Source organism: Bufo gargarizans, chromosome 10, assembly GCF_014858855.1.
Source record: "Bufo gargarizans isolate SCDJY-AF-19 chromosome 10, ASM1485885v1, whole genome shotgun sequence".
In the NCBI taxonomy this organism is placed as follows: domain Eukaryota; kingdom Metazoa; phylum Chordata; class Amphibia; order Anura; family Bufonidae; genus Bufo; species Bufo gargarizans.
The window spans coordinates 23,367,903-23,391,936 of NC_058089.1; the positions used below are offsets into that span (position 1 = coordinate 23,367,903).

Consider the following 24,034-nt stretch of genomic DNA (forward strand, 5'->3'; position numbering starts at 1 on the left):
GACTTCCGGGAACGCGCGACAATGGGCGTTCGCATACTACCGGAGCCGCGTATGTGAGACGCCGGAGAATCGCGCATACACAGCGCTCAGGTCAGTACGCTCAGGTCTGAACCCAGCCTTAGACCACCTGCACAATTGCGGAATATGCGCGTGTAGTAAAAACCGCATCGTGGTACAGAACCAGCAAATCTCATGCACACTTTGCAGATTTTTTTCTGGGCGGAAATTGATCTTTATTGCGGATTGTGTTTGCAGTTTTTGCTGCCGATTTCAACCTTTTCAATGGAAGGGTGAGATCTGCTGCCATGCCGCATCTAATCCGCACCGAAATCTATTGTGGATATGCTGTAGAAACACACAAAAATCTGCGCTGATCTTATGCGCGTTCACCCGCACCCGTGTGCAGGTGGCATAAGATGCAGCATGCCGATCAATGCTCATTTAATACATTTAAATGGGTTGTCCAGATTTGTCAGTTTCAGTTATATTATATGCAAATGAACCTCTAGGAGCAACGAGGGCGTTGCTGTTACACCTAGAGGCTCTGCTCTCTCTGCAACTGCTGCGCCCTCTGCACTTTGATTGAAAGGGCCAGGCAGTGTAAACGTGATCACACCAGGCTGTCAATCAAAATGCAGGGGTTGCTGCAGGTGCAGAGAGAACAGAACCTCTAGGTGTAATGGTAACGCCCCCGTTGCTCCTAGAGGCTCATTTGCATATAATAAAGAAAATCATATTTCTCAGCAATGCGGGCAGATATTAACATGATACATCAGCTGCACATGTAACAGGTCAGCCAGTGTCATAGGGACAAATCTGCTGACAGATGGCCTTTAACAAGCAGGGAGCAAAACGCCAAGGACCTATCTTCAGTATCTGATCGGTGTTGGTCAGATACCCAGGACCACCGCCGATCAGCTGTTTGAGAAGCAATCACAGCTCACCAAGTACAGCGCCGTACATTGTATAGTGGCCGTCCTTGGTATCACGCTCAGCCCTATTCACTTCAGCTGCAAGCGACTGTTCCTTCTCAAACAGCTAAACATTGTACGGAGTGAGCACCAATACATTCTAATACTGTACGGAGCACTCATTCTGTACAGTATGGAAATTAATTTTTATGCGAATCGACTTCGGATGTTTCATCCAAAGTCGATTCGCTTATCCCTAATTGGGATTTCCAGGCGTTGGGCCCCCACCAATCAAGATACTGATGACCTATCTAGAGAATAGGTCATCAGTTAGGGCTCATGCACACAAACGTTTTTGGCGTTCAGTATACTGGCTGTTTTTTTATTTCAGTATGAGTTACTTCTACTGAACCATTCATTTCAATGGGTCAGCAAAAAAAACTGAAGTGTCTCCGTGTGCATTCCGTTTCCATATTTCCGTTTTTCCGTTCAAAGATAGAACATTTCCTATTATTCCCTGCAAATCACGTTCCGTGGCTCTATTCAAGTCAATGGGTCTGCAAAAAAAATGGAACACATACGGATTGTACTCCGTATGTCTTCCGTATCCGTTCCGTTTTTGCGGAACCATCTATTGAAAATGTAATGCCCAGCCCAATTTTTTCTATGTAATTACTGTCTACTGTATATGCCATACGGAAAAACGGAATGGAAAAAACGGAACGGAACCGGAAACACTACTGAAACAAAAAAAGGAAAAACGGATCTGTTAAAAACGGCCCGCAAAACACTGAAAACGCCATACGGCCCGTAATCTCAGAAAACCCCTTTAACTACTTCAAAATTATGCTACATTCACGTTGATTTAAATTCTGGTATTCTATTCCGGCATAGGAACAGAATACTGGAATTGCCGGATCAGGACACCCCGCCAGCATGAATACAGACTGACAAAATACCGCTGCATGCATTCCTAAATGGGATCTGTCACCAGCAGTGTCTGGCATATGCCAAATCTGTCAATTCTGGTAATTTGTTGCGACGCCGGAACAGAATACCGGAATTTAAAACACAGATGTGAACCTAAAATAATGGGGAACATACCAGTGTGATAGATGGTGGCTCAGCCACTGAATACCTGACCTTACAGGGTAAAGGCCCATTGACACGACCGTATTTTTCTTTCCGCATCCATTCCTCAGATGCAGACCCATTCATTTCTACGGGACCGCACACCGCGTGCTATCCGTTTCCGTATGTCCGCATAAAACACAGAATATGTCTTATACTTGTCCACAAAATGCGGTCCGTGGCCCCGTTGAAATCTTTGGTACCGCAAAAATGCGGATCGCACACAGAATGTGTTCCATATGCAATTTACATTTTGCGGATCTGTGTCCGGAAACTTTAATGCCCATGTCAAAAAAAACAGAAGACACATGGAAACAAACCTTCTGTATTTTGTGGACATGAGGAACTGATGCAGAAGTATCACGGAATAGACGTTAGAGATTTGTGTGGAACAACGGATCCGCATTTTGCGGACGGCAAACAACATGCGGTCGGTTGAATGGGCCCTAACTGACAGGTCACTAGTGTCTACAGATTACTGGTATCCAGGTCTGTAAAGCCCAACCTCTGTTATTCCACAATGTTAGTTTATGGCTTCACTATTGCGCTCTGTTTCTCTAGCTAAGAAAACACAATAAAATGAACAAACAGAGCGACATTTGTTCGGCTCAAGTCACAAAACACGAGCAAATGATTCTGCAAATGTCCATTAACTTATCACACCTGCCATCTGCAGAGTGCCATACGGTAGATAACCGAAATCCCTCAACACTGCACTGTCTTGTATGTGTAATGTGTGCTTAACCTAAAAGAGCAAAATGTGTTCTCAGAGAGGCAGATTTCATACGACTAGGACAGTCTGCAAGGTTAACCCGGCCAGATAAGATACTGAGGATCCTTCTTCAGGATATGTAATCAATATCAAATTGGTGGAGGTCCAACTCCGGCCCCCCACACCGATCTGCAGTATGAAGTGCCCATAGAGCTAAAGTCAGCACCACAGCCTTTTCCTAGGCCGGTAATGTCATATTCATCGGTCACATGGCCTAGACCAGTGGTGGTGAACTTATGGCACGCGTTCCAGAGGTGGCACTCTGTGGACACCAACAATCTGGAAAAAGTCTAAGGTGTACCAATATGCCTTAGACTTTTCTTGCCATTCATCAGCGCAGGGCCCACTATGAACAGCACAGGCAGGGTGCACCACCAATGAGGCCAGGTGAGGCAATCGCCTCGGGCAGCACCAGGTAGGGGCAAGAGGGGGCCAGCGGAAGGGCCATGGGCAATGAGCGCTTTAATTGTGGCAAAGGGGTTAGGTTAAGAAATTGGCATGGAGGGGGTGCCGTTTCAGTTTTCGACTCAGGCAGCAGAAAGGCTAGATCACCCCAGATGAATATAGGCAGGCTATTGTAGCTAAATGATAAAGTACATAGAAGATATACTATACTGGACTGTAGTATTCAGGGTAAATTTGCGTGTTGGCACTTTGCAATAAATAAGTGGGTTTTGGGTTGCAGTTTGGGCACTCGGCCTCTAAACGGTTAGCCACCAATGGCCTCGACGCAGCTCAGCCCCATTCAGGTGAACGGGCCTGAGCTGCAATACCAACAATAGCCACTATACAAAATACGGTGCTGTGTTTGGTATGCTGTAAAAAGGCTGCGGCGCACATCTCAGCTGATCGGCAGGGGTGCTGGGAGTTGGACTCCCCTCAAGCTGATATAGATTACCTTCATGACTGTCAGACAATCATCAGCACTCAATTGTCTTGGTGCTTCAGGAATGAATATGGAGGGACAGTTCCTTCTATTGACATCCTCTTTATGGTGCATCTTCTATATAACCGTATCAAAGTTCCAGAATGATACAGTACCCAAATAAAAGTGCCGTAAAGTTGTATAAATAACACTGCCCAATCAACGAACTACGAAATTTAGCTATATCGTGTATGTGGTAGACATATGAAAACTTTTGATGGTGGTGGTCTAACTACTGAGACCCCCCACCACCACCAATTCCTAGAGCGAGGACGGAGAAGAGCTCTTATATGTGGGTCTCTCTCCTCACTGCAGAGGATGGAATTGGGACGGCCCATAGACTTCTATTGAGCTCATCTCCTGCCGTCTGGAGAGAGAATGCGCTATGTGATCTCTTCTCTTGACTCATTCTAGTGATCGGTGGGGGTCTGTGCTTGATATGGTCTGAGGAGGGCACGGCGCTCAGACAGTCTTCAAACTGCTGATTGTCTGGGATTGTCTGAGTTGGACCTCCACCGTTCAGATATTAATGACCTATCTTGTGGACAGGTCATCAATACCCTTTAATTTAAAATACACAAGCATATTTTTGACAAGTGAGGATAATATCATGATAACGGACTGTTCCTATGTTTTGGTTATTACTGTCACTGGATGAGTTGCATGAAGCGATAATACGGTACCTATAGAAGTCTAGGGGACCCTTCTGTAACGCCATACATCTCCAATTTCATATGGTGGCAATGGCACAGCAAGGTTTCTCCTGTTGGCTTCCATATAAATCTGTTCCATGTTCCTTTAGATGCCGTATTACTATTTTTCTCCTCTAGAAGTATGCAAAGCGGTATCTCCTAAGAAAGAGAACCATCTCCCCACCTCGTCAGTCGGATCTTGACTCATAGGGACCCACTTCCAATAGATGGCTTTGGCAAAATGGTTCTCTTTCTTTGGAGATACCTCTTTCCATATTTGTTTCCCATGGAGCATTGCCAATAAGTCCCCATACCATGCAATGCTTCCAGGAACTCTCCATATAGGACTGGTCCCTTTAGGGCCTATTCACACGGATCTGCAAAACACTGATACTGGCCGCGTGCATTCCGTATTTTGCGAACTGCACGTGGTCGGCCCTATAATAGAAATGCCTTTTGTCGTGCGCGATTGCGGGCAAGAATAGGACATGCTCTATGTTTTTGTGGGGCCGCGGAATGGAACTACGGATGCGGACACCACGTGGTGTGCTGTCCACATCTTTTGCGGCCCTATTGAAATGAATAGGTCCGCACCTGTTCCGCAGAATTGTGAATTGGATGTGGACCCAGAACTATGGACGTGTGAACGGAACCTTAAGGAGATCCAGCACCCTGTCTAAGTCTGCTCTAGAAACACAACTTTCACGTATACATGAGGCTTTGCACTGACTTACATATATCGGGGTAGATTTAGATTTTTTTTGTCACCCCACAATAGTTCTATATCTACTGTAAATCCAATATAATAACCAAGAATAACCCCTAGTAAGGTGCCCATTTTTTGACATGTTTGCCTACATTTATTGTTCTAAAACCAGCAACTTTTTCCTTTTGATCAATGATTTTTTCTTTTACATTACACAGGCTTTCATGTACAGAACAATGAGGAACAACATTGTAAATATCAGTCTTTGTAACGCGTTATCCAATGGTTAATATTTGCTTCATACTTTACTACAAAATCAATATAATCGCTTAACCCAACAGGAAAAAAGTGTAAAATGTGGTGGGTTAGTGTATGTAATGGACATCCATTTTGATCCAAGGTGTATTTATAGCAAATGGTATTTGCTGTTTGTTCTTTCCCTTATTTTTTGTCCATCTCACTGAGGTGATTGAGCGTGCTCAGTTTAACCCATTAGGGACCGGGCTCATTTTCACCTTAAGGACCAGGCCATTTTTTTGCAAATCTGACCAGTGTCACTTTATGTGGTGATAACTTTAAAACGCATGGACTTATCCAGGCTATTCGGAGATTGTTTTTTCGTCACATATTGTACTTCATGACACTGGTAAAATGGAGTAAAAAAATATGTATTTTTATTTATAAAAAAAATACCAAATTTATTTCTTTTATGTAAGCCTCACAAAGTGACTTCAGACGTGAACTGATCCTTAAAAAGTGGGTTTGTGAAAATTTCTGAAAAATTTCAAGATTTGCTTCTAAACTTCTAAGCCTTATAACATCCCCCCAAAAAAAGGTCTTCCCTGCCATCGGGTCCCCTTCACAGCAGCACAGGGACCAGAAGCTCCGATCCCCGCATGGACAAGGGTTAATGTGCCGGCATCGGTGATTTCACAGATGCCGGCACATGCAGCAGGGGTCCAGCTATCAGTGACTGCCGGACCCCTGCCACAGATCGGGCAGGCACATCTCCTGCAATGAGATCTTCGATGTCCTTTTGGGCTGATTTCTCCAGATGATGTCAACCTGGTGGATTACACAACGGTGTATCATGCCTATCATTTGATTTAAGTCATAACAATAATATATGCAGCAGGGGCGTCGCTAGGTCAAAACATTTGGGGCTGGAGCTCCGGATGTTTTGTCCAGTGCCCCAAATGTTTATGCTGGTAGGATTTTTTTTTTTATTAGGCTATTCCTAGCCATCTGGGCAATCCCACAGATCACCCCCAACCCCCCTTGTACTTGTTCCACTACTTGCAGGCTGCGCGGGCATGAGTTCAGAACTTCAGTCACTTCGGTCCGCAATTCTGTTCTGCGAAGCGTGATCCCGCGAGACCTGCCGCGGGAGGTCAAGGGTCTCGTGGGATCATGCGCCACAGCATGATCCCACGAGACCCTTGACCTCCCGCGGCAAGGGTCCGAAGTGACTGAAGTTCTGAACTCATGCCCACGCAGCCTGCAAGTAGCGGAACAAGTACAAGGGGGGTTGATGTGTTCCAACTTCTGTGATTTCGTTTATAGTTGGGGGGTTTGCTTAATTTTAAATTAGGCTGACCATAGGTTAGGATGATCTGTGGGGTTGCCGAGATGGCTAGGCCCTTCACTGTAATTATTAACGCCTTTCAGCATTCCCCTATTCACTGAAGGGGGACTGCTGAAAGGGTTTAATCACTACTGTGAAGCCCCCCCCCGGTGGCGATGAGGACGTGGCTTAATAGGGTGGGGCGTGGCTTCACGTGGGCTTGTGCCCCGGATGTCTTCTGACCCTAGCAACGCTCCTGATATGCAGGATCTGCATATGTCTTCATCTAGTCAAAGCACCCTAAAAAAAAAAACTGTAAATTGGTTTTCTGTGTCCATTTTCCGATCCCAGATTGTTTACTTCTGGCTGAAGTATGGACATGGTCACCTGAACGGCTGCAGCTAATAACTGGCTTCAGGGGTGAGGTGCCCCGAGGCTGCAGCTGACCTTGTCCATACCCCTGCCAGAAGTAAACAAGCTGGGGACCAGAATATGGCCAAATAGGCACCAAAGTGCAGGATTGGAGCTGTGGGTAGCAAATAAGATAAGTCTTTCATTAGCTCAGACATACTGAGGGCCATAAGTAAAAATTCCTGGAAAAACCCTTTAAGATTCATTGAACAGAAGTTAACATTTTGAGATATCAGACTTAGACATGGCACTAATATAGATGTATCTCATCCATAAGATATCGATGTTATATCATTTTCCCCAAATATCACCATTTATCAAAAGTACCTTAAAGTTATCGGCCAACCATTGCACCCTGTGGAAAATCTGTTTTGACTGTAGGTTACGCCCTGCATTGGAGCCTTGTAATATAGATCGTAGAAAACGTTATTGATATGAACAAGGGGGCGTGGCTAGGGTCACATGATCTGCTGATGTCAGGACACATCTCACTGCCCTTAGGCATGATGGGACAGCAGACACATGACCAACTAGGAAGTAGGATTAAAGCATGGGGGATAAGAGAAAACTGCAAATGAGGTAAATAAAATAAAAAAATGGGAGAAAAATGGTAAAAATAAAAGTGAAATATAGTTTAAAAAGTTATTCTCAAGTCAACATTTATGGCATATCCACAGGATATGCCATAAATGTCCGATAGGAGCAGGTCCCACCTCTGGTATCTTCATCTACGAACAGGGGTCCCCCATCCCTGTCTTGTGACTGCTAAAAATGGAGGGGTGGTTGTGCATGAACTTCTTTCTCTCCATTCACCTCTATGGGAGTTTCAAAAGTAGTCGAGATAGTTTTGGGCCTGAAGAGAGATGGAACCAGCACCTATCAGACATTTCAGGCATAGCATTGAGAACAGAGGAATATGTAAAGTGCACATAGAATAAAAGAGAGACCCTGATGTTGCCACCAGCACCAAGGAGAAGAATTACAAGCAGCTGCAGGGAGGGTGTGGAGTCCCTAATAATGTCATAACGTATTCAGCAAATTGTAGAACAATGAAAGCCGACAAAGGCAAAAGGTGCAGCTTCAAAGCAACTGCTACCCTTATCTAGGATTACACCAAGATTGTAGGGGCATATGGTGGACATTGCCAATTCCCAATATTGTCATCCAGCTGCTTTTAAAAGGGAAGTTGCATCTTTTTTATTTCTATGATTAACTTCCTGCTGTGAGAAAGTAGTGATGGCCTCATATGAAGATGGTCACTGGAATAGCACGAAGGTCTTATTGGTATGATACAATTTGGTCATCAGATCTTGCGGTTGCTGTGAAGGGAATGTGCTTCTTTCCAGAAATCTTGCTTGGATAACCATGTCATGAAAAAATGAAGCATATGGCGGTAATGTAATCCGGAGATTAGCCCTTGTGATGTCCGAAATTAAAGTTTTCCTCCTTGCATTGGAGGTTTTTGCTTTGGATGTAATAGCTTACATCCATGAGATGTAAGTGCCATAAATGTCATGACCATGAAGTTAATTAAAACGTTCCCTCCCACCATCAACCATGATGCATGGGATCCGTGCTTAAAGGGTTTCTCTGGGAATAATTTAAAATGACCGCCACCAACCTGTCCTAGAATGTTAGCAGGACTGGTTGCCTCTACTTTCAGAGCTGCCTAGGTAGGCGAAGGGATGGGACCTCACTACAAACTATGTTGTGGGTAATACCTTCCCACTCCCCCGCTGCTCTGCTGCTGAAGCTTTTCCGGTCCCCCTCCGGTTACTGTTCCTACTGCTCTGGTAATGGATGTGTAACCACTGCAGCAGTGACCTCCGTGGGTCGACATAATCAACGCAAGTAATTGGCGGCAGCGGTTACATGTCGTGTTGAAACATCATTGCTGGAGCAGAAAGACAGGGACTGGCAGGGGACCAGGGGAGGGTTGGCACCGGGTCGCACAGAAATGGTAAGGTATTACTCCTTTGGCAATTTTACACTATTGTGAACTGTTTTTAAAAAAAGGAATGGGGATGGACATCCTCTTTGAGGGGCCCGGTATTGGAGGGGTCATTATAGGGGTTGGATAACCCCTTTAATTCATACTGTTTTATTATTGAGGTCAACATATCAAAAGTCACCAAATAAGGTTAATTTTTCTGGGCTTATTTGCACAAAAACTTTTTAACTTTCTGCATTTTTACATCACTCACTCCAGTTTGAAAAGAGGGTAGGAAAGTGGACGTGATTAAGCTGCAGAGCTTTTTTAAGCCAGATTTATCAATTGTGACTTTTCATAAAGTTGTAAAAATTGGCACACTCTTACTAAAGTAATGGGGTGGTGTAACATCTCAAGGCAGGAGTGTTAACATTAAAGATGCACCAAAATTATCAAACATTAACATTCAATAAATTTGGTGCAAATTACTACAATGCACACTAAGTTTAAAAATATCCCTCAAGCTAATTTTATCTCTTCCCATGTCTATGCAGGGGATACTGAGCACTCTATCATAAAAGAGCACTCCATCCATTATACAGATATATTAAAGGGGTTGTCAGCTTTTACTAAGTGATGGCCTATTCTCAGGAATGGCCATTACTAGCGGATCAGAGGGGGACCAACAGCCCTCAATCTCGCCAATCAGATTTTTGGGTGTAGCTTCATTGCTGGAAGTTAGCACCATCAGTCTTATAGTGGAGGGAGCTTGTTACCACAGCACTGCTCCCGCGGACTTCAAAGGGAACAGCGCTGTAGTACCGAGGATCCTCCACTACATGGCTGATAAAGCAACACCTAAAAAGCTGATTGGCCAGGGTATGTGGTGTTGGACCCCCGCCAATCAGCTAGTGGTGACCTATCCTAAGAATAGGCCATCACTTAGTATAGGCTGGACAGCCCCTTCAAGGAATTAATCAGCACAGAATGTTGGGTTGAAAACAAAAAACAAATTCACTGTAAAAACAAAGTTATAATTCTAAATTACAGCATTTCTAGCATTAATTTATTTGAAATATATTTGTGTATTTATGAGATCCAGTTTTAGGCAAGTGCCTCAAGTTTGATGTCCTTCATCAGTCTCATAGATCTATATATGATCCTCAACATGTCTGCAGCAAAACAAAGACTATTATAATAGCAATTATCAACATGGCCACTTAAAGGAATTGTCCCAGAATAGGTATCTACGACTCTCATTAATTTCCACAGAGAATGAGCGGACACATGCAGCCTCCTAGGTTGAGACTGGGTGATGGTCCCAGCTGAAAACCTTATATCATAGATCATATTTTTATGATGTGTCTTGGACTTTTTTTAAAAAAAGGTCTATTTCGGGGCAAAGACAATCAAAATACTCTGTAAATTGTCGGAATTTGGAGATATTTTTACACTCCAAAGTTTAAATCTCTTGAGAATTTCCTTAAATCTGACAAATCCCCTTTAAAGGACCCTCTAGCTTTTGTTCTATAAACAACATATGATTTACGTGGTTTATATAAGCAGGCGGGCATTGAGGAATCCATTAATCTGGGCTGATTCCATGTTGTTATTTTATAGAGTCCAAACTTGGAGATTTTCAAACAGCTGAAAGAGGGAAAGATAAGGCGTCTTAGAGCTAGGGCCGGACTGAAGGGGTTACACTTTGTACACATGGCCTCTCCTGGAAGATCCAAGCTGTACACCTCCCCCAACTTTTCTCTTTTTCTCTAAACATTTTTTCCAATACCCATTTTTTTTTACAGCCTCTTATCTCATAAATTAGCTGAGAGCTGGGGGTGCCACATATTTGCAGACTGCTGTAACTCTTCCCCTCCAGAGGGCCCAGTTTCTATTGAAATGCCAGCCAAGGGTCATCCAAGCTCACCTCGAGCTTCTCCAACAATATGATGCAGCCGGTCAGGTACTATAAACAGTCACAAACAACCTGCATTCCCAAAAAACACCTGAACTCTGTCAGTTTCGGACAGCCCTGCTGCAGTTATAGGAACGACCCCCCAACCCCCATCCTCAGGATGTGAATCACAGGAGAGAATTTACAGAAAATGCAAAATGTTCCTGTAATTTATCAATTCATTTTCCTAATGGGATAGAAAACATCTACCTGGTCACTGGAGCAGTCTTATATGACATATCCAAAAATGTCGGTTAGGGCTCCATAGTGAGGATTAAACTGAGCTCCCTTCATAGTCATGGGTTTTGCCAAACAGGACTGGTGGTTTTCTCCCCCTCCACTGCCTTTGCATGACCCTAACTGGAGATGGGAGTCCTGAACAGGTTCTTACCACATAATAGTAAAGTAGATGGGACTAACCAAGACTTGGACCTTTTCTCCCAGGGCCCCATAGCAGTTACATAGATAGCCTCTGTGGTATGTACATCCTTGAATTCCTTGGTGATGAGGTCCTACACAGGTTCTCACTGCCTAGTAGTAAAGTAGATGGAACAAACCAAGACTTGGACCCTTTCTCAAAGGGCCCGATAGCAGCCACATGGAGTTCCCTGAAATTCCCCTGGAGATAATGGCTTGCACAGATTCTCACCGCCTACTAGTAAAGTAGATGGGACCAACCAAGACTTGGCCCCCTTTCTCCAAGGGCTCATAGCAGCCACATGGGTGGCCTGTATGGTATGTACATACTTGAGTTTATTTAAGTTTCTCTAGAGATGAGATCCTGCATAGGTTCTCACCACTAATTGTAAAGTAGATGGGAATAACCAAGACTTGGTCCCAAGGATGGACTAGAAACTTAAAGTGGGCTTGGAAAAAATAAAATAAAAGTGGCTTTAAGTTGTAGGGGAGTTCGAATTGAAAGAAGGCAGGGCAACACAAGTAGGCATGGCCAACACAAGCCAAAAGTAGGCAAGGACAACACGATTAAACGTGGCCAGCAATACCATAGTGCAGCACAAAATACCTCCCCAGCTAAAACAAATACCACAGTGCAGCATAAAATACTGCCATGTTACAAAGTTTAATTTCTTGAGGGCACTTGCGGCAGCTGGCCAGGTGCATAAGTACCTGATGCTTCCAGCATTAATTAATGCTGAGAGCATCAGATCGTTATGTTCCTGGCCAGCGGTCGTGAGGAGGGCTTGGGCGCACCCCTAGGCTTTAGCCCACAGGGAAATTTCTCTGTAGGATATATGGCCAGTCCCCACCCTTCTTGATCCCCTTCCTCCAAGGGACCCATAGAAGCCACATGGGTTGGCTCTGTGGTACATACATTCTCCTCTGGAGTGCACAGGTTCTCACCACCACCAGTAGATGGGAATAAGCAAGAATTGGTCCCCTTACTCCAAGGAACCCATAGCAGCCACATGGATTGCCTCTGTGGTATGTAAATCCTTAGGGTTTTTTATGGTGCTTATATGTGGCTCACCTGAAATTGCTCTCAAAGCTCTTTTCACACTGTGCCTGCCATTAGGAGAATTTCCCAACAGAAACTTTTAATGAAATGAATTTAATGGACGCTACTGAGTGGCATCCTTCACCCAAAGACACTCCTGTTAAAAAGTACATACCGCCCAGTATACATTTCATTGTTGTTGTTTTTTTACTGGTTACTTCTATAGGGAATAAATAATTCTGCCGTGCTATTCCATGCAGTACAAAGATCAGAAAGCCCATTGGATACCACCAAACGAACGTTCTCTTGGTCTCCGTCACTATAATAGAGGGCCTATGGGTATGTTTAACATATGTATTGGGAGCTCTTATTCTTTTTCTTTTTTCTTGCTGCTCTTTCTTAAAGGGATTTTCAAGAACTAATTTAACATTAACTATAGTCTTCCCACACTGACACCAAAAAATTGCATGCAAATGGGCTATAGCTGCTTCCTACATACAGTAGATGTCTATGAGGAACCAAAGCTCTTAGTCAAGGTAGAAGATGTGTCCTACAAGGAACTTCTTCTGAATTTATTTACAGTGCAGATACTATTTGGTAATAGCCTATAACTTCAGATTTCTGTTTCTTTCTAATGTGTTACTCAGCTATCAATTTTTGCTTCGTGACTCGTGATTAATAAAACAGCTTTGACTGACACGAAGATCAGGAAAACCTTCGAAGATCTGTCATCTCACATCAATAAGATATCTGTACCTTCAAATCCATACAAGACTCTGATTTCACCTGAGACAAAACAAATCTGCTGGCAAGGCACAGTCTGTCCTCCTCTAGTCCAATGCTGTTGGTTAGAGGAGGTCCACCTCTTGACATCATCGTGCACAGTTTACGTACTGGATTTCTAGTCGATAAGGTGCGGTACAAGAAGCATACCATGCAGAAACAAACAAAGAAGTCATGCGCTTCCACCTACAGCCATATTTATAAGCTTTGAGGAAGTATCCACCTGTTGCCTAACACCCTAGGGCAGTGATGGTGAACCTTTTACAGACTGAGTGCCCAAACTGCAACCCAAAACCCACTTATTTATCGCAAAGTGCTAACATGGAATGTAACCTGGATACTGCAGTCCAATATAGTATATCTTCCATGTACTTTATCATTTAGCTATAATAGCCTGCCTACATTCAGTGCGCTGCCTGTGCAGTTCATAGAGCGCCCTGCGCTGATGGATGGCAGGAAAAGTCTAAGGCATTTTGGTACACCATAGACTTTTTCCAGGGTGCGGGTGCCCACAGAGAGGGCTCTGGGTGCCACCTCTGGCACCCGTGCCATAGGTTCGCCATCACTGCCCTAGGGCCCCTTGCTACAGAGCGGTAAACTTGCCACATGTCACCGTATGGTGCTTCCACGCGGAATCCGTTCCTTATTCTCTGCATGGCATCTGAAGGAACATGGCATGACTTTTCCATATGAGTTCAACAGAGGAACCCACCATGTCCCTTTATATAAAACCTTATTCATATCCACCATTGGGCCTCACTTATGGCTGCCGTATTACAGTGGTGTGTATAAGCCCTTACAAAAACATTAGGCATATCCAAATTATAGGTTACATTTTATTCCCTTTCCCATATCATTACTGTTACGGCATTATTGTTCGGCTGCCGGGGTTATACTATGAAGTATGAAGAACTGCTGTAATGCCATTCCTTGGTGACTCCACCAGTTGGACCAAAGAGCCTAGATGCAGGTAAACTAGAAGGAAGGTTAGATCTTTTTATGACCAAAGTAAAAAAAATAAAAATGTCTATTTTCCCCATATAAATATGAAAGAGAGAGGTTGAACAAGGGACCCTACTGTCAAATGCCGGAGTAAAACTCCTCCACTAATGAAAGGAATCCCTCAAATTACAAAACTGAAGAAACCGTTTAATGAGGACCTGTTACTCCTGACATGTCTGTTTCTGGAGTGTCTACTTGTATGACTTCTATGCTGTGCCAATCCTCTATCATTCCAACAAGAAGTTGGAATTCTAATTGGAATAACAGAGGAACGGCACAACATAGAGTCATGAGATGAAATGCTCCAAAATTGGAATTCCATGTGGAATACAATTATTTTCTAAAACAGGCATGTCAGGCGTGGTGACAGGTCCAGTTAAAGATTTGGTCCTAAGTTAGGGCCAGGAAACATAGACGGCACTAACGAGATGGTTCTCTTTTTCTGAGAGATACCTCTTTGCAGGAATGCTCTGGAAGCAAAGATACCCAATTAACTCAGTCCTACAGTGCTGGGTTTCATAGACGTTCCACTGTAGGTAATATAGTCACATACAGCGTTTACTCCACATAACGTCTCCTGTCTATCTTCCTGCTCGCTGCTATGTCTATGGCGAGCAGGGACAGAGACAGGAGACGTCAAGCGCACACGGCACCTGCCTTCTCTTCATACAGCTGATCGGCGGGGGCGCCAGTTGTCGTATCCCCGACAATCTGATACTGATGACCTATCCTGAGGATAGGTAATCAATATTAAAAGCCTGGAAAAGCCCTTTAAAGAGGATCTGTCCCCTATCCTGACATGTATGTTTTGGTAACTATATGCATTCCCCATGTAATATGAGATCTGGTGCATCTATTCTTATGACTCTATGACATGCCATTCCAATTTACAAATAAATTGCCAGAAATCTGCAGTAAAGGTCTAATAAAAAGTAATGGTTCCCCGTTCTGTACAGGTAACTTTTGAGTAGTCATTATCAGCACAGACAGAATTACAATGACAAGTAACACCTTTGTATAGAAAAACAGGATCCACCATTCACAATAGGTGATATCACACCTATGTACTTCCCCCTGAGCTCTGCTAGGATCACAGAGCATGCCTAGGTAACTCTCCCATAGAAGTCATTGGGGGTCCGCTCCTGACCATTGTGTCTACGGCCCATGAAGCTTCTCTCAAAAACTAGTGAAATATTAAAGGCACTACAAACAATAGGCATGGATTTTTTTCAGCAGTTTCCCCATAGTCTTCTCTCTAATTTCCCACAGACTTCCATGCAACACCTGGAGCTGGTGTTCACTAAGGGTACAACCACACTGCGCAGTTGAGACGCGGCCGCGCTGCGGTTGGGTACCGTGCAGCCGTCCAGGCCACAGCTGACTCTTGTTAAACCAAGGAGACCACACTCTTTAGTCAGTCTGCATTGTTAAAGGGTTTGTCTTATCTTGGACACTGGGGGCATATTGCTATCCTTAAAAACGGAGCCCGCAAAGAGACGGAGGGTGCACCGCGCATGCTCGACCATACTCCATTCATTTCTATAGGAGTGCCGAAAGTAGCCGAGCACTGGCTTGGTTATTATCGGAAGTTCCATTGAAATTATTGGGAAGTGCACTGCGTAAGTGCAGCCACCGCTTCATTCGCTTCTATGGGGTTTACGGAAATAACCAAGCCAGCGCTCAACTATTTTTGGTACTCCCACCCTCCGGCACTTTGGTTCTAAGGATAGGTGCGAGTCCCAGAGGTGGGACCCATACCTATCAGACATTCGAAGTACATCCCAGTGATATGCCCCCAATGTTCAAGATGAGACAACCCCTTTAGTGGCTGCGAAGCACCTTCAATAACGCACAGCCATTAACAATGCAGACCTACCAAACAGTGAGGTCTTCATTAGTTAACAATAGCTTGTGGCTCATACTACGCGTGGTACTCGACTGCGGTGTGGCTGCGTCGCAACGATGAAACGACCGTGCCATATGGTCCTAATCTTAAAAATGTTGCACAAAATGCCTGTGAAATGCCTTAAAAAATTTGTGATACCTGCCAACCGTCGAAAGGGATGGAGCAAATATCTCCATGTAACTATGATCCATTTAGATTTCCATGATCTATTTTACAGCTTTACTTCCTCTGAATGCAGTTCTAGATATAAGGAGCAAGGTTACTCCATTATACCGAACATCACTGTTCTTTCACTTTCATTTCAAATGGGATTTAGAGTCCAAAACGCGCAGGTCTCATGGTGTTACAATCGTGAGGACCCGCCTTACACTAGATGGTGCCCTGTACTGTACCATCTGTTGGTGCATACCTATCCCCATATTGGGCACTGTTCAAGGCTAAATCACAGTTTTTGCCTTTTTTGTGCTTTTTTATTACCCTGTTTTACATGCCTTTTTTGGGTTGTTTTCTTGTGGGAAAAGAGCCAACTTTACGTGTAAGCTAAAAATCTATGGGATTATAAAATGCAAGACACCTATGCAATTTTTTACTATTGGAATTTTTTCAATATAGATGTTTTTTTATGTCCGCTGATTTTTATTTTTATTTTTTTTAAAGCAGCATTATTTCATGTGTTTTTCCATCCTTCTATATAGAGAAAAAGATCTCTGAAAAAAGCAGTGCAAGCCGTTCTGAAGAGAAAAACAGCACTAAAAAAGGGCCATAAAAATGCATCTGATGTACATGTGTGCAGAAGTGATAGTCACCCCTGGACCCTGGTGCCTCAGTGGGCCCACAGCGCCCTTTGCCATGTAAGAATGCATCGGTATTACAACTGGCACATGATAGGGTGGTAAGAGATTTGCACTGGGGCCTAGGGGCTTCAAATAACGCCTCCGTTCAAGGGGAACTGCTATGGATTTTGTCAGCATGTGTTTTACACCCATTAACCAATGAGAAATAGCTATAAAAAAATATATATAAACTATCCCATGGTATCCAATCAGATTGCTTCTTTCATTGTAAAAATGGCCTCTGGAAAATAAGAGCTGTGTTCTGATTGGTTGCCATGGGCAACTGTTCTACTTTTCTTTGGTGGCAGCTTGGATAACTCTCACCCAATGGAGGAGGTTTATTAAAACTAGCGTAAAGGGAATGTTCAGATGTTTCACTTAGCAACCAAAGCAACCAATGAAGTTTGATGTCCTTGGCATATGAAGAGCAATGACCAGTTGCTATGGAAACCTCTTGCGCTTTTCCTTTGTGCTAGGTTTGTAAGCGTCCCAATGTGTTTTCATATCTAGGGGTGAGGTGCACATAACTTTCTCCAGAGGAACCTTCCAAGTCAAATTTCACCTGTACACCTAAAGCATTACACAGATAAATACAGTGCGATTCATTTAAACCAGGACCCGATAGTCCAGAATCTCTACTAGTATATATAATAGTATATAAAGAGCTGAAAAATAATGTGGAATCTCTCAAAACCAGAAGAACATACAGTAGACAAAGCAATATGAGACCCCATAATGTATTTTATGTTAACAGCATTTAGGTCCGTCTCCCTGGAAGTCCTCTTCCCTTAAAGGGGTTGTGCAGGCAGTATATAGTGATGACCTGTCCTTAGGGATAGGTCATCAATATCTGATCTGCGGGGGTCCGACACCCAACACCCCTGACGATCAGACGGCACCCCACTTCCTTTTCATTATACTGCCGCTGCAAGGAATACGACACGTAATAAAGAGGCAGTATCGCTCGCATGGAGCGCCGCCTCTTCAAACAGCTGATCGGAAGGGTTGCGGGTGTCGAACCCCCACCAATTAGGTATTTTGATGACCTATCATCAATATAAAACCCCTGCACAACCCCTTTAGGGGTATGTCCACAGGTGACTGGAATTACAGCGGTAAAATTTGCTGCCATTTTTGCGAAAATAAGGATGGGTTGACATCACATCATCATCACGTCATCTAAGGATACAAAAACGCAGCACACCACGTTCTTGTATCCTGCACAGTCCAGTATATGTTTTTATTTTTAAAGTGGAACTCTACTCTACTGTATGGCATCAGTCTGAGGCATCCATTTTACGTATACGTTCAAAGGATGGGAACAATCTGCAACGTTTCAGTCACATGTGCACATAGCCTAAAAGTAATCTGTAACTATCTGATAATCCAGAACACTGAGCCCCGTTAAATCCAGATTATTATTTGGAATATCTAGAAGCACATTTACTAAAAATGTTGAAAAATGTAGAAAAATTGACTTAAATCCGTGAAAAGCTTTCAGCCCATTCAAGCGAAGACAATGGAAGTTGCGCATTGAGCAACATCTATAGATCCTTCGTGTATACACAGCGAGGGCGTTGAGTCAGTACTGGCGCTTTTACAAAATGGCGCACTCTTCACCTGCCATATTCCACGCGATGCCTCTTGATTCAGCGTCCGCTACAATAGTCTCATAGACAGATGAAGCCATGATGATGTCAACTATAGCCTGTCATTCCTATGGGCCAGTCAATACATAGCTAATCACTCTGATAAATACACTGGGATTTAATGAGGCTAGACAATGTAAAAAAAATAAAAATAAAAATAAAAAAAAGGCGCCACCAGCAGGTGCCCGATATGGTGAACACATCAAGCAAAATTTTTTCATGGTACGTTTTTGTTTTTAAGAGTGCAAACTGTTCATAGAGATGTATTGTATATAACAAAGCAAGTTGTGTGCTGTGTTATAAGACAGGTGCATACAGGTGGCCCATACCCAAATTACAAACCCATTATCTCATTCATATATATATATCTCAAGATATCATTATATTTTTCACACAATTTTTATTAGATTGAAATATTATATTTACATATTATTTTGAATTTTCTATATATTTTTTGTAATTTTTTTGTTATAATTTTATTGTACGGGAAATAAAATGTATTTATACTGTATATGTGTGCATAAATATACCGTAAACTTATATATGTTGTTTATATGTTTGTATGTATATATATAATATTTTTGTTCAGATATTTAGTTATAATTTATTTATATTAATAACAATAATAATGTATTATTATAAATAATATTATTGAATGTTGAATTGAAACCCCCCTCCCCCAAAAAAAAACACAACAAATAAATTAAAAAACTCGCCCTGTTTTCATGATGAAGTGCAAAATGAACAGTAATGTGAGTACAAATTACATTACAAAATTGCAGTGATTCTGCACACATGCATTTATTATAAGCGACAACATTATATTCTTGCCAATAACAAATTTTCTCCAGATTTAAAAAAACAAAAACATTAAGAAAAATTCCCATATGAGTACACTTAGCACTGGGTTTATTCGCTTTCATTGCTAAGAAAACTGAATTTTCCAAGAACGTACATTATGGAATCGAATACAAATCCACCTGGCAATCTGGGAAGACATTGTCTACGTACTGGAAAAACAAAGGTGAGATCCTACCACATGTTTTCTTTTGAATTGGTGGCCATTTTTTTTTTAATCTAATGAAATCGACAAAGCAGCAGATGAACCTTTTTAATACATAATAACTAAGCCATAATAACAGTCTAAAAGCATATACTATAGGTAAGAAACCATAAAAAAGGAAAAGTTACATTACAAAAAATATCTTGAGTAGATATATCAATCTTAGGACTAATCTGCTCTAAAGAATGTCACTACTTCCATTATGAATTTAAACTTTTAAAAGGAAGCCATATAAAATTGGTTGTTCCTCACATTCCTTCAAACTATTATGCGGAACTGAATTGACATCAGATTTTCACCATCATTCTCTCTTGTGAGAGTAATCTCAGTCATGTACGGTTGGTCATGGCGAATATCATAAAAGGCGGCTGTGTATGTTAGGTGTGATATATGTATTACTATCTGAGTGGCTGTGCTTGTCCTTCGAGAGCATGACCACAAATGTCCCCAGGTGTATTGCGTTACGCTGATCTATGACCATGTGAGAAAGATAAAGATATGTCCTTGAAGAACAAATTACATTACGTGGCCATAGGTGTGATTTGCCATTTGGATTGATGATCTTTAGGACTAACGGAGATGTGTTTCATCGGTACAACAGTTTACCATAAATTAGTTCTTAGGGACTACCACTGACATAGACCAAGACTTTTGCCTGTTGGTCATTCTGTAGGACAATATCTCTCCATAAATTGTTCTACCAGGCACATATTCTGATGTTTTAGCCATTTTTAATCGTTTGTGTCCTTATGCTTATCTATAAAGTGAAGACGCTTGTATCTCATGAGAGAACCTGAAGAAGGTGTCTCCACTATAACATTTAAGCTCATTGTGAGCAGTCACCAGGTTCAGGTCTACAGATTTTAGCCACAGACATTCAACGCCATTGTCCTTACCTTCAAAGAAGCGTTGTAAAGCCTCTGTCTCATCCACAACTTCCATGGCTCTGTCCTAGAGGTTATCCCACAGTCCTAGGAGTGTACAGTCCAAACTGCCATGAAGCTACAGCTCATTAGCCTTGCCCAGAACCAGGCAGCAGATCTTTTCAGGAAAGGTGTGAGACTGCTGACAGTAGGTTACACAGGTCACACTAGACCAAGCTACAGAAAAGGATCAATGCAAGGATCTCAGCTGTCCACTGACACTCTTCTCCCAGGGATGGGACCCTCTGCTTCCAGGGACGGACTTCTCTTACTCCAAACTTTATGTCCTCAAAACACACACTGGAAAATGTCCATGCAGGACACTGAGCATGACTCTCTCTTCCTCTGCTTTCTCTAGGATCTTGAGAACTATTCTTTCTCTCCTTTCTTTGGGCAGTGTCAGGGTTAGTGTAGTAACTTGTCTCCCTACTGCTCCTTCCCAAGGGAGGATGCGTCCAGCAAGATGTTTTTTTGTCTCCCCCTAGTGGATACTCAGCAATATAGTCTAAAGCTCACATAGATCTGCATTGGGTAAGTATCTTTTAAACGCTGTGTTATGTCCTTATGAGTCATTGGGGAGACATGTGAATAGGCCTAATAGAAAACCTTGTAAAAAAATATTAAAACAGGATAAAATCATAGTATCACTCACAATGTCTTAAAGGGGTTCTCCGGGAATTAAGAAAATGAAATTACTTAAATATTACTTTATTATAAATATATTTGCAAATAACTTTCATTATTTAGGCTACATTCACACGACCTTATGTGTTTTGCGGTCCGCAAATTGAGCATACGCAAAAAAAACTGATGACGTCCATATGGCATCCCCTTTTTTTTGCGGATCCAATGCCTATCCTTGCCGCAAAACGAACAAGAATAGGACGTTATATTTTTTTGCGGGGCTACAGAACGGACATAGGGATGCGGATAGCACACTGTGTGTTATCTGCATTTTTTGAGGGCCCATTGAAATTAATGGGTCTGCATCCTATCTGCAAAAAAAAACGGAATGAACACTGAAACAAAATACGTTCGTGTGCATGAGGTCTTATAATGGCTCGTTTTGTCTGGGGAGCAATCATCAGGGGAAACAAAATGGCTGCTGTCCCATTAGTTCACACAAAACCTGTCCTGATCACACATGAGGACAAGTTACTTCTGAGGTAAATAGCTGCCTCATCCTCCTCTCTGCTCTGCTTGTCAGGGATTATGATCCCGAATACAGATGATAAGAACTTTAGCTGAATCTCTGGAGAATTTAGTTCATGAGGAGACATAAAGTACAGAGATGACGGACAGGACAGACTGTGGTAATGGAGACTGTAAACAAGTGCTGCTGCTCATCAGGCACACCTCACCCTCCTCTCATGTGTCCTCATCATCTCCATTCTCACAGAGATTCACCTGTATTCAGGATCATGATTCCTGACAAGCAGAGCAGAGAGGAGGATGAGGCAGCACTATGGATCATTGTGCTGAAGTAACTTGTCCTCCTGTGTGATTAGGACAGGTTTTGTGTGTACTGATAGGACATAGGACGGCGGCCATTTTATTTCTCCTAATGATTGCTCCCTAGACAACACAAGCCATTCTGAGTAATGAAAGGTATTTGTGAATAGATTTATTATAAAATAATATTTAAGTATTTTCATTTTTTTAATTCCTGGAGAACCCCTTTAAACCACATCCATATGGAGTTGCAGGCTTTACGAGTAGGAGGTTCCAAATCCACATAAGTATTAGTATAAAATCCTACGCAAGGAAAACAAATAATAGATTTCTTAGTCTATTAATTTTTTATTTTATTTTATTTTTTTGTTCTGTACTAGCCAGTATAAGTAAAAATTTTACTTTATACTGGTCTTATTATTACGGTTTTACTAAGTATGTCTATTTTTTTATACCCTTTTTATTCAATAAAAAAAAAAAAAAAAAAATATTTTCTTTTTCTTCAGTAATTTTCTCCCACAGCACTGTACAAGCCCCAAAGGGTCTTATAATCGAATTCACCCTAAATTGGGAGTGCGGGTGTCAGGGCAATTTTGTAGTAACCTATCGGTATGTTTTTTGAAGTGTGGAAGGAAACCCACAAAAACGTGCACTCAGCTTAGTAGGTGGACATTCACATTGTTATTTACTTTGAACACCAGGTGGCGCCATACTATGTAAGCAAATTCACTGGATTATTTTTTTAACAGCATGTATACTTATCATGATGCAAAAAGTAAAATTCAGAACTTTTAGGCCCTGCCCCTCAGATCACCCAAGAATGCCCCCAAATCGCCCTGAGATGCCCACAAAATGCCCACCACCTCTTTTTTGTCCCAGTTCCTGGAATTGTCCTGGCAAATATGAGCATGTAGGTCAATTCACTAGATACAGGAAATGGTAAACATTGTAATTTTTCTTATGATCCACACAATGAATATGATATTCAATTGGTGGGGACAACCCCCTTTAAAAGAAGCTTCAAAATACCTACCTATAAGAATGTCTTTACACAGCTAACTCGCACCGCGATAATAACTAGATAGTGAAGCCTTGTTAAGTGGACTGAACACGTGCTAACTCAGAAGCATGCTCAGCTTTATCTGCCCTTGAATGGATTAGAGAATGAACAGACCAGATATCAAAGGGGTTACCCTATCAGTGCATACTGACACCACAGAGGGGATTCCCCCACTCTGCACATACTGTATATTGCTACATCCCCATCAAAACCATTTCAGGAGTTGTCACGGTGCAGATACTGTGTGGCGGTAACAGATCATGTGAATAGGTAGAGCAATTCATAACTACAAAGTACTAAGCAGTTGTATGGTTAGATTGTAAGCTCTCTCATAGATTGTAAGCTCTTGCGAGCAGGGCCCTCATTCCTCTTGTTTTAATTGTAGACTAGTTTGTTGCTATGTACACTACTCACAAAAAGTAAGGAATATTTGGCTTTCAGGTAAAATTTATGGAAAACATTAAAAGTTGACGCTCCAGTGATATTATATCATGAAAGTAGGACATTTAAGTAGAAGCAGCAATGGGGATTTCCTCATCTCCAACTGTTTATTGAAACAAAAGCCAACACCAGTGCTGGGTATACCCCCACAAAAAAGTAAATGTCTCAAATGGTCATGTGGCCTTGAGCATCAATTAAACCTTGACAACAACGTCTCCTGCTGTTCACAAGTCAACTTTTTGTCTGCTGAGGCATGGCACCCACTCTTCTTGAAGGGCGGCCCTCAGGTCATTGAGGTTCTGGGGTACAGAGTTACAAGCCTCCACACTGAGACTCAGCTGATCCAATAGGTTTTCAGCGGGATTCAGGTCTGGAGAAAGTGCAGGCCACTCTATTTGTGGTATCCCAGTCTCCAGCAGCCGTTCCCTAATGATGCGACCTCGATGAGCTGGCGCATTGTCGTCCATGAA

At 42.5% G+C, this 24,034-nt stretch overlaps 1 protein-coding gene across 3 annotated transcripts in view; it reads right to left on the minus strand.

Moving 5' to 3' along the window:
* MYRF (myelin regulatory factor) overlaps nucleotides 1–21,024 on the minus strand; it is a 143,186-nt gene extending 122,162 nt beyond the window's left edge. For all 3 annotated transcript variants that reach the window (XM_044270622.1, XM_044270623.1, XM_044270621.1), the window contains exon 1: nucleotides 20,585–21,024. In XM_044270622.1, the coding sequence (XP_044126557.1) occupies nucleotides 20,585–20,630 (46 nt within the window). In that variant the 5' untranslated portion in view covers nucleotides 20,631–21,024. The remainder of the gene's footprint in view (nucleotides 1–20,584) is intronic.
* Nucleotides 21,025–24,034: the final 3,010 nt, after the last annotated feature.